This window comes from Pieris napi, chromosome 4 (assembly GCF_905475465.1).
Source record: "Pieris napi chromosome 4, ilPieNapi1.2, whole genome shotgun sequence".
In the NCBI taxonomy this organism is placed as follows: Eukaryota; Metazoa; Arthropoda; class Insecta; order Lepidoptera; family Pieridae; genus Pieris; species Pieris napi.
The window spans coordinates 11854406-11870560 of record NC_062237.1 but is presented as its reverse complement, the minus strand read 5'-3'; the positions used below and the strand labels follow the sequence as shown (position 1 = coordinate 11870560).

The window sequence follows — 16155 nt, the reverse complement described above, 5'->3', positions numbered from 1 at the left end:
TTTATTAGGCTACCTTGCCATACACTAGTCGGTTGAACGAAGTGTAAAGATATTGACAGAAGCTGCAATGTCGGCATGTGATAAAAAAAACAAGGGAGGGCATGATTCATGCAAAACTCGCTTTAAGGAAAGTTATGGCGAAATTCGATAGTAGGCGGGAATTTTGTACAAAAATAAATAATTTTTTATAACCTTTATATGTTTATTTCTTTGAGTTTTTTGTTTTAAACGTTAATATATATGTCTTTCACTAAATATTTGTAATGTTTCAATAGTATTTTAAGTAATTTCTAATAAAGAACTATCCCATTTGGCAATACATGTTTTTCTCAAAAACTAATAATTTTGAAGCTCATGCGCGGGCTGAAGATGTATGTTTCATTATCAGTTTTTTAGCTAAACATACCGTTTATAGTACACTACAACATAATATTACTATTAGAATTTGATTCATCAACTTTTATTTTTTTCCTAACTAGAGTGACCCACCCTAATAGGCAAATGTTTCATAATACGATTTGTATAACAACCTTATTACATAAAGAAAATGCTTATTATAAATTCTTTATCCATTTATTTGAACACTTTCTTATACACTTAACTTAAAACTATGCTTGCACACACTCTAAGCGTCTTTGTTGTACAATCAGCTCTTAACTTTGTTTAATTTTGAAAGAATATTATTTAAATGGCTTGTAAAGTAATTATATAATAATTAAATTTTAATTCACCAAAGATCGACACATTAATTAAAAGTTATAAATGCAGTTGTACTGTAACATAATAAGTAATTAGAGCCGATTGTACATAACTTAGTAACTACGAACACACTTCTAAATATTTATACTTTGATAGTACTAAGTGTTTTCTTTAATCGTATAATTCTTTTCCCCAAATAAAGATAATTGAAAGTAAATGATTTGGTTTAAAAAAAAGATCCGGCTCGGAGGACCATAAACTAAGTTGGTAGATATAAATATCAAAAAGAAATACATGCATCTGCGATACGATACGTAAATTAAATTATTTAAATTGGTAGTTTCCAAAAGCAGTTCCGGCCTGGAGGACCATAAACTAAGTTTGTTCTATCACGGTAGATACGGATATTAAAATCGATAGTACTCTTGGATAAATACTCATTTTCAAGTTGCTATTTCCTTCGGATTCTCGACTGTGCAATACATTTTACAATCTTAGTTACTTTAAGGAACTAACTAACCGTAAATATAAAAAATCTGGGTTTTTCTCAGTTTTTTATATAGACTTTTATTGAAAGAAAAATTCTACTAGCTTTGACTGTGAACCCCTCTAAGTCTGCCTAGAGAACTTTAACCTTAATCTTAAGCTGGGCCTTTTAGTTAATTAAAAAAAATTAGGCAAACACAATAGTATGTTCTTAAAGAAACCACTCAGTTCAATCATCTACACACCAACGTATACTCAGCAAAGCATTATAAAACACATCACTGTTCGCACTGAACGAGCTATATGAGAGTTTCTTTACCCCCCAGTTGTGACAGCTCCCTGTGGGGATATGGGGACGGTCCCTCGGGGGGCAGATCTCTTTTAGGTTTTTCTGCATACTAGTTTTTCGACGTCAGTATTGTCACAAATTCTGAAAATAAGAGTCTTATGTATAGCAAAATTTGGTAAAAATACAATTTTGTAGAAAATAAAAGAACCAGGTACCTATATAAATATATTAAATTATTATTGCGTTTGCTTTAGAGGTCTTAAGGTCACATACAAAACCGGTGGTGTTTCCAACCCTTGGCTTTACATTTCTATATCTTTTTCGAAATAATTTCTTTCTCTATCAGACAAAATTAGGTGAATAGCTTTCTGTGACACGCCGTTGACTTTTTTGGGTCTAACGCATGCCACTTTCCACACGATGTTTTCCTTCACCAAACAAGCGAATATAAGATCCCTCGACATTCACGGATGAAAGTCGCAGGCATACCCCGTACTAATAATAATAGTTAATGACACATAGGAATTTGTTGCAGCGCTATAGGGTCTAGTTGACTTACCATCGTAATTGACCATGCCGTCACCGTCAAGGTCTGCTTCACGGATCATGTCATCCACCTCTTCTTCACTCAGTCGTTCACCAAGGTTCGTCATGACATGCCGCAGCTCCACTGAAGATATCAACCCGTCGTTATTCTTGTCGAATACTCTGAAATATTATTTAATACATAGCTTAGGATACAAATCTGGACAATATAATATAATTGAAATAATTTGTGGCACATAATACTAACATAAAATATTTGGTGACTTTTTTTCCAAAATATATCTTTATGAAGAAAACGAAATGTTTGAAAGCTGTTTAAGAAATTTTTTTTTTAAAAATATAATACGAGCCTACGGGGCGCCAAAAAAGGGCAGTCATCGCAGCCCATGGACACCCATTTTTAGTGGATGCGTTGCAGGCCTTTGAAGGAGGAGTAAACTCTAACATAGAATAGTTGGAAGTCATATCTATCAGGGAATCCCCACCGAGAGTCGATTCCACAGTTCGCTAGTTCGCAAAAGAAAGTGCCTTTTGAAACGGACCGTGGAAGACTTCCAGTCATCAATGTTGATGAAATTTTGAATTAATTCGGGTCGCGGTGTTGATACAAGGCAGGAGGGATCGACCCAAAGAATTCTTCAGAACACTCACTGAACTACACAGTATCTTTATACAAAGAGAGATTCAAGCCGTTCAGTAATACATTGGAGATTGACAATTCGACAAGCCCATCTCTGAACTTGGCCAAAAGGAAGAAGCTGGTATTTATAACAGTAATTTTGGTGCTCAGAGCAGCAGCCCAGAGATGAGAGCAGTATTCCATACGAGGTTGTACTTGAGCCTTGTAGAGCTGCATACGTTGTACCTCCCAGTGAAATATTGCTTAAGTTTCATATATTTACGTGGGAAACTTTGAGATTATTATTTACTTCTTTTACAACTGTATAATATTAATTGAAATGACTTACGTTACTGACTTACTTGAAGTTCTGTTGAAAATTAATCCAAATCACAGAATAAATCAGTTTATTTCTGGGTTTCTATACACAAACTGTTATTTTAAGTAGCTACAGTTGTAGATTTATTTATTATTACAAAAGTGACTACTAAATTTATTTATTGTTAATAAAGAATTATAAATTTTGTATATTTTGGTGGTTTACGGCATGGTTTTCGATTGACCATTTACCATTAATTTATTAGCAGAATTCAAACGATCATACCTAAATGCTTCTCTAAGCTCGTCTTCACCATCTCCCCCTCGCATCTTCTTGGACATCATCTGAAGGAATTCGTTGAACTCAATAGTTCCGTTGCCATCTTGGTCCACTTCTTTTACCATATCTCTTAGCTCAGTCTCTGAAAAATTGTGATCTTTATAAGTTGATAAACTAAGAACATAATATGTACTTTTTTTAACAATTTTTTCAGAAAGATGCCTCTTAGATGACGTTGAACATTATTTATATCATATTATGATAAATTACATATAGATATATGTAGGCTGGAAATGGTTTCATTAGACGGGTATATATAAAAAATTCAACTATGAAAAAAGTAGACAGAAAAGTACCTAAATTTTTTAATTTTAATCCCAATCCCAATGCAATAAACAGGTGATACTGGGCCAAAAGTACATATAACCAAAAACTTTATCATACACGTTCCAAACTAAAACTAGGAAAAAGTTTTTCTATTTCAAAAGTGTTTGAAATTTTGTTCATACCGAAAATTTAATATTGAACGCTATCTTCATCCGATTTTTATTTCCTACTTTAATCCTACGGCTAAGCTGTTGAAATGAAGGGATCATTTTATATTGGTCGTGTAAGAGTGGGTTTACGTCTATTTATGTCGGGGCCTCAGATTTCTGAATCTGTTTCAAGATCATTTGTCAATCTAATAGCCAAGTAGGTGATCAGCCTCCTATACCCGACACAGGCCGTCGATTTTTTGGGCTTCACTCAAGCCGGTTTCCTTACGATGTTTTAATTTACGATTAAAACGAAACGATGACGAAAAATGGAAAGAAACAATGTACGTTTTCGGAGTTTGGCAACCAGATAAGTCCTTAACGGACGAAATCCGCTTTCTTGTAACGTCTTAAACCTCTAAGAACTGAAATGCTCATTAAACAAGATATGAAGTGAGCTATGCTGGATATTGTTGCACAGTTTATGAAGAAACAGCATCCAACAGATCAGATATTTAGTAAGTTCATATGGAATGACGATATAGACCTAAGACGATACAGACGAATAATAGACCCAAAAAGTCGACGGCGTCTGTCAGGCACTGGAGGCTGACCACCTACTTGCTTGCCTACTTATTAGATTGAAAAATGATCATGAAACAGATTCAGAAATCTGAGGCGCAGACCTAAAGAGGTTGTAGCGCCACTGATTTATTTATAATAATATGATGGATCTAGACAAAATCACTTTCCACACTTTGAAAATTTTCATTTCCACGTTGAAGTCGGATTAAAGTAGTAAGCTTTGGGAATGAATGGACCACGTTACATTGGTCGTTTCTCAGTAAAAATTCATGGATCACATTCATCGCTGGTCGACACTGAAACATCTATTACAAACCGTATTCATTTATTCACCGTATCAGTTCCAATTCCATTAAACCTGATAATGTATTTGTATAGTATAATTGAAGACTTAGGGGTGAATAAAGTATTCTTTAAAAAAGGATAAAACCATTTTTATTTTAAAAATTGTCGGTAAAAACGTAGGTTTTGGGTCGGCAAACTCGCTTGTACAAACATCATATTTATTGCACAATCATGATTAAAGATTACCTAATCTTGTTTTTACATTGTATTTTAATATTTTTTTCAATCACTTATTTCATTTTACATTTTATTTATGAAATTGATAAACTATATTTCCCTTATTAAAAACTAAATTAATTTAACCTGCGTTTTCTCTTTCGTCTCTTTCTGTCAAATTAAATTTACGCTGTGATAAACAGAGACAGCTGAATACATTGTGAAAACTGTGGATTAATTACTGATTTTATATTAAAAATGAATACCTATACAAATTTTATTTGACGCTAAAATAATTTCATAATTAAAATTTATCTTTACAATTAATGTCGCAATAACAATATTTTGATATTACATTTAAAGCAGTTTTCCAGGTATTTCAATTAACACAGGAAAATATTTTGCGTACTCTAAACAAACTATTAAATATTAAATACTTAAATATTTATTAGTAATCATAACAATCAAGTATACTGTATACATTTACAATGTTCTTAACCTACATAGTAATAATAAAAATAATTAAAAAATATTAAAAAGAAAACTAAAACCAATTAAAAAAGTTTGCTCCGTGTGGCAGTGTACCATTAACGCTGGCAGCATTTCCTCGCTGTATTGCGATACTTATTCGTTGAGCCAGGAAAGCACCAGCTCTGGGGTCACCGGTACTATCTACCAGGCGCCAATTTAAATCGTTAATGAGCACCTATGCACTTGAACCCCACGGCCCAAGAGTCTCTACTCGAAAGGGAACAAAATCGAAGTTGGAGGAAAGACTCTTATATTTGAGCTTTTTATTAATTTCTGCCTGCTCTGCGGCCACCCCAGCTTTTTTGATTGTCCCACACAAGTAGCATCCCATAGCAAAGCTCATCCCATCTTTCAAAGAATCAACGACATCCCATCAAACATTAAAATAGTTATTAAGATCTAGTAAGTAATAAGTACCCATGAATGTCATGAAAGTGGATGAAACGGGTATATCAGGACCAAAGCAAGTGGAGATCCGTGGTTACAGACCACCCCTTCGGAAGAAAGGCGTAAAAATATAAATTGATATCTTCATGTACATTTAAAAAATGTGTGCGTGTACTAGGTGTACGTAAGAAGTGAAACTTCTTTATGACCTTATTTTTCGAAAAATGATCTACTATATGCAACTTTACAGAAATTGGTTAAATAAACTATAAATTAGATAAAGTTTAACAAAAGGCTTTTATTATCATAGACATGAATACAAATACAATTTTTTCATTTTAACTTAATACTGTACTACTATGTAGTACTAAGATTATTACAGAATTTCATTAATTGTAATAGAATTATTAGTATTACTATCATTGCTATCGTTATTATATATTTTAGTTACTAATGGCTTCGAATCTCTTCGGATCAACCGTGGTAGGGACAAGAAAAAGATGGCGCGTAACCGAAAATGTGACAAATGTGTGTAAATTTTTTTCCAACGCCGATAAAGAAGTTTGACTTCAAAAAGCAACATGGTGCGTAACCTGCTACAAAATTTATCCCATACGTCGATAAAGAAGTTTCACTTCAAAAGATGGCGCGTAACGGAAAAATGTGACGCGTTACGAAAAAATGTGACACTAAATTTTTTTCCAACCCCGATAAAGAAGTTTCACTTCAAAAATAAAATACCTGAAGGTCTCTGTCCTAATGACCGCATGACAACCCCAAGTTCAGCCATGGTGATGGTCCCGTCTTCATCCTTATCGAACAACATGAAGGCTTCTTTGAACTCTGGAAAATTAATGCCAGATCATATGTTATATTAGAGTTTATAATCGAATAAATAACCCAGGATTTATATGCCGCAATTAACAATAGCTGAAAACAGATCTTCATAGATTAGAACCATTATCAACTTTCTACAAGTAAACCATCATAATCGGTCCAATTGTTTAAACGACACATGAATGACAAAACAATCTTGGACATCCCCGTTTCCTCTATATCAGTGTTTCCCATTTTGTGTAATGCCCCAAATCTATATATATATCTATCTATATATCTTAGCTTTTCTAAAATTCTTATGCAACATACATTTTTAACAGTATTTTTGATAGGATTTAGTGCTTTACTAGGAACGAAACACAGTAAGTAAATTATCAAAATAATTAAAGATTGAAATTCAAATTCCAAGTAAATCGAATACTTAACAATCAATGAGGGCGTGGGCCCCACATCGGGAAACACTGGTCAATATCAAATCATATCACTTTATAGGTAATTTACATAAAATCTTTTGCCATAAAAAAATAAATAAAGTAACATATAACTGTCTATTATATATTTATTGAATACATAAACTTATATAAACATGTAAATATGAATTTAATGCAGTATTTAAATCAATATACACAGTACACACACATAATTAGGTATAATTTGTTACACAAGTTAGGTATAATTTTTTACATAAATCAATTTCTATTATATTCTGTATAAATGAATAAATAAAAAAAAGTTTACAATTTAATTTATACACACCTGCTACTTGTTCTTCTGTGAGGCCATATTCTGACTGAAAAAGATAATATTATTTGTATATTCAAATTATAATATATTACAAAACAATAGCGCATTTTGATTCTGATTTATCTAACCGAGAGACGTCGGTGAATAAATCAAAGTAACGCACACCAAGCGATATCTATATATAAAAATTTTCACTTATAATACGATTGAGGGAAATGCCCGATAATTTTGAAGCTCGTGTGGTATTCGGGGGATTATTTTTCCGACCCAAATGTCGGCCAATAGAATTGCACCATGAGACGAAATGTACAGTTAACAAATAAGAATTTCATAATGAATAAAACAACTACTTAATACTTTTCTTGAAGCAACGACCAGAGAAAATTTTCACAAAAAATTATCAGTATAATACCATGTAGGTTGTACCACGTGACGTCGAATGGTGCAATTCTATTGGCCGATATTTGGGTCGGAAAAATAATCCTTTAAATTGTAAGCCGGCACTGGTATCTATAATAGTGAATGCCAATGCGATTACAATTAGAAGAACTTTACCAAAATCGCATATAGAACCTTCAAAATAGCTGTCGCTACAGCTGGGACGTTCAACAATGAAAGCAATGAAAATTCATTCAACCCTAAATGGCGGCCTGCTAAACTATAAACTATTACTATACCTAGACGATGGACTGGACACTAATGGACTTTCTTTCTATGTGCGCATTTAATATTCGCTCGAACGGTAAAGAAAAACATCGTGAGGCGTGTGTCAGGCACAGGTGATCACCCACTTGATTGACAAATGATCATGAAACATTTCCAGCAATCTGAGGCCCAGACCTAAAAAGGTTGTAGCGCCACTGATTTATTTTCATCTTAAACGAATAAAAAAATAAAACATAAATAAAACTATTACGAAAATCTGATGTGATTTGGCGCCTAATTTGCATTACGAAATGTAATCGTGAATAATATCGCTGTATTAACCTAGTGGCTAACATTCTGGCGCTGACTGTACCAATCCATTTTTCTATATGTATACAATATTTATTTATTACGAAGAATTCAGTGAGGAAAGCCTACGTTTCTATTCTAATAGATTCTACCCATAATAGATTACAACTATGCGATGTACGTACTTATAGTAATTACGTGAAATTAGATTAAAATATTCCTAACATTCCAATTAGTTGTAGAAATAATACTTGTGCTCGCGTTATTCGATCATAGTTTTCGCTAGCAAGGGCGTCACCAGGGCAAGTCACTTCTGGCAATGTGAGTGTCCATGGGCGGCAGTATCACCCAACATCAGATGAGCCTCCTGCCCGTTTACCTATATATATATATATATATATATATATATATATATATATATATATCATAAGTAGCCCACCCCTAGGGAATTGAAATAAACTTTTATTATTCCTTACTGTATTTTATTTCTTTATATCCTCTATACCTACATAATTACTTAAACTAATGGCGCCCTTGCCTCCACCTCGGCAATCAGGCCCTTCCTTGATATAACCGCCGCCCATCAACACCTGGCTCGCAAGTGCGTTGCCGGCTTTTAGGGAAGCTTCTCTTTTGAAGACCCCTAAGAAATACCTAGTTCTAAAAAATGGTACAAGTAGTGTCTTAAAAAGCAGCTCTGTCGTGGAACGCCAGAAGTCAAGGTCGGTGATGAAATTAAGTCGCTGATGATGATGATATTATAATATAAAGAATGCACGGGAATCCTACATCTTTACGCAATCATTATATGTGTCATAACGTGGATTCTTATAAACATATATAAATACATACAGAAATCTGTCGAGTAGCAAGATCGGTGGTTATTCGCCTTATTCTTCTGTATTCTTTGTTATAAATCTCTTCTTTCCGTTCCGCCATTTGTATACATATTATACAACTTTTACGACGACAAGTTTCACCCGCTCAAACTAATACGGAAGAAAACTTTTTCCAATATTCACTGACAACTTAATGAGAATTTTCTTTTATCGTCACAGATTGTAGTTAAAAACAATTTGCAATATTAATAAAACTCTGTCAAAATTATCATCATTATAACCTGTATTTTCAACTATCAAAACTCCACATTTAAAATTACACTCATAAAGCGAAAAGCGCTGAATAATTTTTCAAACGGCAGCAAAATTGCGACTTTAGCTTTAGTTTTCACAATTTCATGCTTTGTTGACTTTTTAATTACTCCTCCGCAACGAAAAGCACTTTAATTTTAATTTAAGTTCATTAGATTTCCCGCCACTTTTTACTACGCCACTTTTGAATTGACATTTCACTATTCTTTTTTTTATCGGCTATTAAAGATTGCCAGTCACACGCGCGAGTTTAGAGTGACAGCTCAGGTACATGTAGATTCTATATTTAAATTGGATTTTTGCTATGCTGACAACGAGAGGCGTTCTATATTAGTCGCAAAATTGTGCAAGGAATTCGTCGAAAATAAAAACCTAACAGCGGTCGAAATATTTTGTATGTTTTGATACCGAAAACAATGCTTAGTACACCATAAAAAGCATTAGCATATATTCTGTATTTGGCTTGGTTTGACGAGTTGATTTATTGAATTACTTCCAAAAAGTAATACATTAAGTCTATATTATGAATTTGAATTAGAGTAAACACTTTATATCAATACATTATATTTTACAATAAACAAACTGCGGTCATTATGGAATACAGAAATAGTTCCGTCATCTTGGCACGGGGAGGCAATTTGCGATGAAACACGCTGGGCGTCAAAATTGTAGATAAACAAATTGTAAACTTGTTATAAATAGTTGACTAATTATTTTTACTTTAGGATTTTTGTTTGTCTTTTGATAAGAACGTTCTAAAAGGGAAAGGGAAAGCAAATACTAAATAAATGGTTCATAATGGGAACGTCAATAAGTCTGTCATACTACTGGGTATAAATATGTATTAGTTATAATAACATTACAGTGCCACATACTTTTCTTGGCCGGCGGCGGCTGAAATTGGTACTGCCGTCGCCATTTTGGTGCGTACAATAAAATTATTGTAATAAGTATTTAGTAATAATAATATTCGAAGGAGATAAGTAAATTGAATTACACTCACACACTAACACGCCCACACACATTACACATCCCACAAATACCTCAACCAATAAATTTTTGTGAATTATCTTGGTTAGTACATAATGTTTTATTGATTATTCTTCGTTATAACGTATATAACGTTTTGGCTCTATTTTAACCTTAAAAATTGTTAATAGAGCAGTTAATATGTGATTAAAAATAACTAAAATAAATTAAAACAAATGCAAAAAGTTCCTGTATTGCGATAGTTATTCGTTGAGCGAGGAAAGCAACAGCACACATTAAATAAAAAAATGTTACCGTTTTTGGCAATTAATAAAACTATTATGATGATAACAATTTTATTTTAACATACAAAATGTAGGACAGTAGGATACAAAGTGACATGTTCTAATAAAAGCGAGCAACACCGTTAAATTGAGTGATTTAATGAAAATGCCAGCTTGTTAGCTGTTCACACCTCGACGCCGGCGTGTCTTAGTGTCGTTATAGTCACGGACTTATTCTAAGAACAGAATCGCTTGACGAATTGTTATGGAAAATCAGCTGAAGCTAGTAAAGACTGTGACGCGTATTCCTCTCAAATAACGAAGAAATACGGCGATTATTAAGGAGTAGCCCGTATTTGGGTTTAAAAATTTCAAGCTAACAATTGCCTCAGGAGTAAAATATTGCCCCAAGTGCCTTTGCTGTAACCATTAAAGTCCCCAAGGAAATGAACGTGTCTCAGGACAGATTTACGTATACGTATAAATGAAATACAAATATATCAGTTAATATATAATTTACAAAGCTAGTTACTTATTTTATAAATTAAAAAAAGTGTACGTATGGTGTGTAAAACATATGTTTTTTTAGTACAATATTTGATTTGGCACTATCAATATGAGATAAATACATGACAAGTTGTAAACAAGAAAGTTGAAACTTTGACCAAACTTGTCATACAAGTTATTGTGACACCCACACACAAGCTGCGACCCAAAAAGTGCCTTGGCCTACGAAAAGATAAACTTTCAGCGCTCCCTATTCGGTGCCATCTTCCACCAATTGTCTTGTTACAATAGACATCTTTATTTGCATTTAATTTATTAAAAACAATAATAAATCATATATTGCCATGATAAGATGGATGAGACAAAGCATACAAATGACAAAATATTTAGAACAAATATATTAATAATGTCTTTATATTATTGATTATTAGTGGTTTAATTTGCGGTATGTATTTATTACACATTTATTTTCAGATTTTCGCTTAAAGCGATTCTTGAGTGAGTTGAGTGGTTGTCCAGAATAATACTTCCATAGTGAGGGACAACATTTATAGCGTCTTCATAAAACACTTCAATCAAAGGGACGCTGTACCAGCTGATCTTCAGAGCGCCTATTTTCGGATTATTATAGTGGATTGTAGATCAAAATTCATTTTAAGAATTTTTACTGAAGAATTTTTTAAGAAAGCGTCTCCACCATGTTTGTGCGTTTTTCATTCTATGCGCGAACACTCGCTAGTATGCTGATGCAAAACATCGTAAGGAAAATGGCAACTTAGACCTTAAAATCGACATGTGTAGAGAAGCCTGTTCAATTACATGCTATTTATGAGAAAATTTATCACGATCCAGAATAAGAAATCTGGAGTTCCTTTCCCGGCACCAAAATTACTTTTAATTTGGCATTGATCGGAGTACAGAGACATGTACATATTTTATTTATGTAACAGGAGGCAAATGGGCAGAAGGCTCACCTAATGTTAAGTAATACCGCCGCCCATAGACACTCTATATGCCAGAGGGCGTTGCTGGCCTTTAAGGAATTGGTACGCTCTTTTCTTGAAGGACCCTGAGTTAAATTGGTTCGGAAATACTTTAGTGGGCAGCTGGTTCCACATAGTGGTGTTGCGCGGCAAAACGTGCCTTAAAAAGCACTCAGTTGTGGAACGACGGACATCGCGATCGAGGTGATACGGTTGGAATTTCGTATTCTGCCTCGACAACCGATCTCTGAACACTCTCCGTGGTAAATGCGGTAGAAGATGCAGATGACCCCACATCTCTACGCAACGTCAGACTCTATCCGATAAGATATATGTTATGTAGAACTGTCAGTTGTTGTTGCCAGGAGAGAACCAAATAGTTAGTAACTTGTAGTAGACAAGTTGGTAAAGGTAGGGAGGAGTGAGGGCAGGAGAAGTCGATCGCCTACCCGTTGGTCTGACCTGGTAAAGACAATTATGGGTCTCAACATCCCTAATGCACTGAGACAAGCTGAGGATAGAGTGGTGTGGAGGCAGCAAGTCAACGTATCGGTTAGAGCTTTTCAAGACAAGCACGACCTTCACTGATGAAGTTTGCGAAGATGTAGAGGATGTAGTACATACCTCTTTGCTACAGAACAATTTATAAGAGATAAGTGCAAATTCAAACTAAAGTAAATGTTATGGTTAATCATTGCTATTTTAAAAACTATATTGTTGGTACACTTGGGTCTTATAAATGACAATAAAGATTAGATAGAAGATTTACGATATTCAGCTCAAAGGCGTATTATAATTTAAGTGTGCCCTGAAGGCATCATTTTATGATCCTTTATATTCTTCGGGCTTTCGGGATTGTGTCATTATTAAGTAATTGTATGTTAGGGATATTTTAAATATTTATTTTTAATTTATTTTGTATATTTATAAGAAAACGTGGGATCGAGACCGCTTAGTAGGAATAACGGGATCCTAAATATATGTTATAAAGATATAGATGTTTCATAATACATATACTTACCAAATTAATAGTAACAATAAGTTCATATTGTTGGTGCTTGTGTCCTTTTTTCTTCTTGCCCTGTGGAGTCTTTACTGCTGCCGCCGCTGCCTGCTTAGGCGGTGCTGTCTTCACCGAACCCTTCTGCGCTGATGGTTTCACCGGTGTCTTTGGTCCGCCTTTCGCCCCACCTATTATTGAGTATCTTATTAAAAATATACAACACTTTAAGTCAATGTTTATTGGTGTGCCGGAAAGGGAGGGAAAATCAGCTTAAGAGTTTAAGGTAATGTATGTAATCAGCCAGAACAGTATTGGCCAAGTGGCTTCAGCGTGCGACTCTCATTCCTGAGGTCGTAGGTTCGATCCCCGGCTGTGCACCAATGGACTTTCTATCTATGTGCGCAATGCGCATTTAACATTCGCTTGTACGGTGAAAGAAAACATCGTGAGGAAACCGACTTGTCTATTAGAAATTATCACGGAACAGATACAGAAATATGAGTCCCAGTCCTACTATGTTATAGCGCCATTGATATATACGTTATATATTGTATTTAGGAGGTCCAAATCAATTGAATCATATAGTTTTAATATTGCGTTTAGTTATTATTGTTTTGCCTATTATGCTCTTTGCTCTTACGTGTTTTTTCCTTGTTTGTATAATATATTTATGTTCTAATATATGTACTGTATTTTTTTTATTTGTTTCAGAACTTATAAATAAATAATTGAAAATTATTATCTAACCGCCTTAGTCCGGGTTCTATAACAAATGAATTCGGGACGTTCCCTTGCGTATCAAGGCAATGAACCTATTTAGCAAAGTTGCAGTTACCTATAAAGTTCCACTATCCGAACGCTCCCAAGAGGTTGAGTCATTTAAAAACTTTTCCATTTTTGTTCTCCACTTGCCCGCACACATTACTCGCGTATTTAACTTAATATTTTATAGGTAATCTTTATAAATTAGACCTAGTATCACTCACAGTATTATAAAATTGTATGTAATTTTAACAGTACTACCGTAAAAGAATTTCTGTTTCTATAGAACATATATTTTTAGTTTACTTACAATTAAATAACATACTATGTTGTATTATGTATTAGAAAATAAAATATTTAACATTATTATTAAATTGTAATGAGAATTAATTTTTATTAATTCTCATTACAATTTAATAAGTGTGCGCAGTGGTTGTATTTTTACAACCACTGCGTTTTCCGACCGCTGAACACATACACACAGACATGAGCTACCAGGTCCATTGAGCCAAAAAGCTTAAAAGGCCGGCAACTTACTCGCGAGCCTTCTGGCAATGTGAGCGTCCATGGGTGGCGGTATCACTTACCATCAGATAAGCCTTTTGCCGTTTTGCTCCTGTGACAGAAAGAAAAAAATATTATCTTGAATATATGCAAAGAATGTGCGCAATTGTTCCAAAATAATACGCTTAAAGCTCTATTGTGTTCAGTTTTGACAGTTTAAGTAATCCATTATGCACGCTCGCTTACTACCTGTGATACTTAACAGTAAGTACAACTTAGGCCAGTAAAGTTATAAATAAGTTTACTAAATAATTTATACACTATTACATTTATAGAAAAACAAATAACATAATAATACAAATTATAAGTGATGCAACGGGCGGCCTTATCGCTAACAAAGGATCTCTTCCAGGCAACCCTAGTAAGGGAAAAACTCAACAAAAAAAATTATGGGTAAAGTGCAAGAAATGAATAACCAAATCTTATAAAAAAATATGGAATCACCATAAATTCAACTAAAAACTAAAAAGCTAATCTCACGGATTCATAAATTGCGATGCAATACAAGAATTGAGCAGGATAGGATATGGTTAAGAAATGTCTATGTAGAAGAGTATTAAAAGATGTTAGGATATATCCATTTGGAAGTTTATACTGCTGTATGATTTCTTTTTACTAATCGAGCATAAACAATCGTAGCCTAGTTGCACCATTCCGTAGATATTACAATAGCAGTAGTACTCTTGTTGGTAAACAAGAGAAAATTTTAGAAAATGGATACCTTTTTGTCCACCAGGAGTGACTTTCTGCCCCGCGGCGTTCTTCTGATTAACGTGTCCACCACCATCTGCAGGCTTGTTCCTTGCCTGAAAAGACGTGAATTTGTTATTAATTATTATTTTTAATGGATTAAAATGTAAAAATATGTTTACATACTTATAAATAACATTTATGTGTTTAATATTCATTTAAAGAAGAAATTACACTATGAAAAATCGCCAAATATAATATTTCAAAGCCCCGCTGATTTACCAAAAATCCTGTGAAAACAAAAAAAAATACTTATAGCTTACAGAAACATATACGCATGTGTATGTTTCTACTATTACTGAGAAGCAACATATGGAACAGATGATATCACTATGATCTACTCTGTCAAACGCACCATTGAAATCAAGTCAAATCAGCGGAGTCGTACCAGTTCATTTAGTTTAGCTGATTTTAATTTATCATGAGAAATAAAGTAAGAATTTATTTTAAACACTTTCCTTGAATAATTATCTTTCTGTGACAAGTTATCGATTTTATGAACATGTTGGTTACGATGTTTTCTCCATACAAGCAAGTGTAAATATAATAAGTACTATGTGTTATTATGACGGTAAAAAACATTAACTGTTTACCTAATGCCCGCAACCACCTCCGTGGAGACTTAGAATAGGCTCAGTCCCTTTCCAGGTAAAAACTTTAATAAAACATAACAAGTTACACAACCTCTTAAGTATATAAGTAGGATAAAAAAGTTCATATTTGTATTATTTAACTTTTTAATTAACATTGTATACGATTCTAAAGTTTATTTTATTTTTATTTATTTATAAAAGGTTGCCAACGTTCGGCACACCGATCATTGATACAAGAATAATAAAATACAATTTTTAATGTGACAAACTTATAGGCAAACATAATATACACGAAAAGATACTAAAAATAAATTACTCTACAAAGACTAAACGAAAA

The 16155-nt window shown here is 33.6% G+C and overlaps 1 protein-coding gene across 6 annotated transcripts in view; it reads right to left on the bottom strand.

Annotated features, from left to right (window-relative positions):
* Positions 1 to 557: 557 nt before the first annotated feature.
* The window catches only part of LOC125048588 (calmodulin-A-like), a 156796-nt gene continuing 141198 nt past the window's right edge, over positions 558 to 16155 (bottom strand). For 3 of the 6 annotated variants that reach the window (XM_047647333.1, XM_047647329.1, XM_047647331.1), the window contains 7 exons: positions 15197 to 15281; positions 13168 to 13337; positions 7311 to 7344; positions 6459 to 6560; positions 3244 to 3379; positions 2034 to 2182; positions 558 to 1615 (listed from right to left, as the gene is read on the bottom strand). In XM_047647333.1, the coding sequence (XP_047503289.1) occupies positions 1584 to 1615; positions 2034 to 2182; positions 3244 to 3379; positions 6459 to 6560; positions 7311 to 7344; positions 13168 to 13337; positions 15197 to 15281 (708 nt within the window). In that variant the 3' untranslated portion in view covers positions 558 to 1583. Of the gene's footprint in view, positions 1616 to 2033; positions 2183 to 3243; positions 3380 to 6458; positions 6561 to 7310; positions 7345 to 9104; positions 9686 to 13167; positions 13338 to 15196; positions 15282 to 16155 lie in introns of those variants that run through there. The other 3 variants (XM_047647330.1, XM_047647332.1, XM_047647334.1) reach the window with 2 other exon arrangements.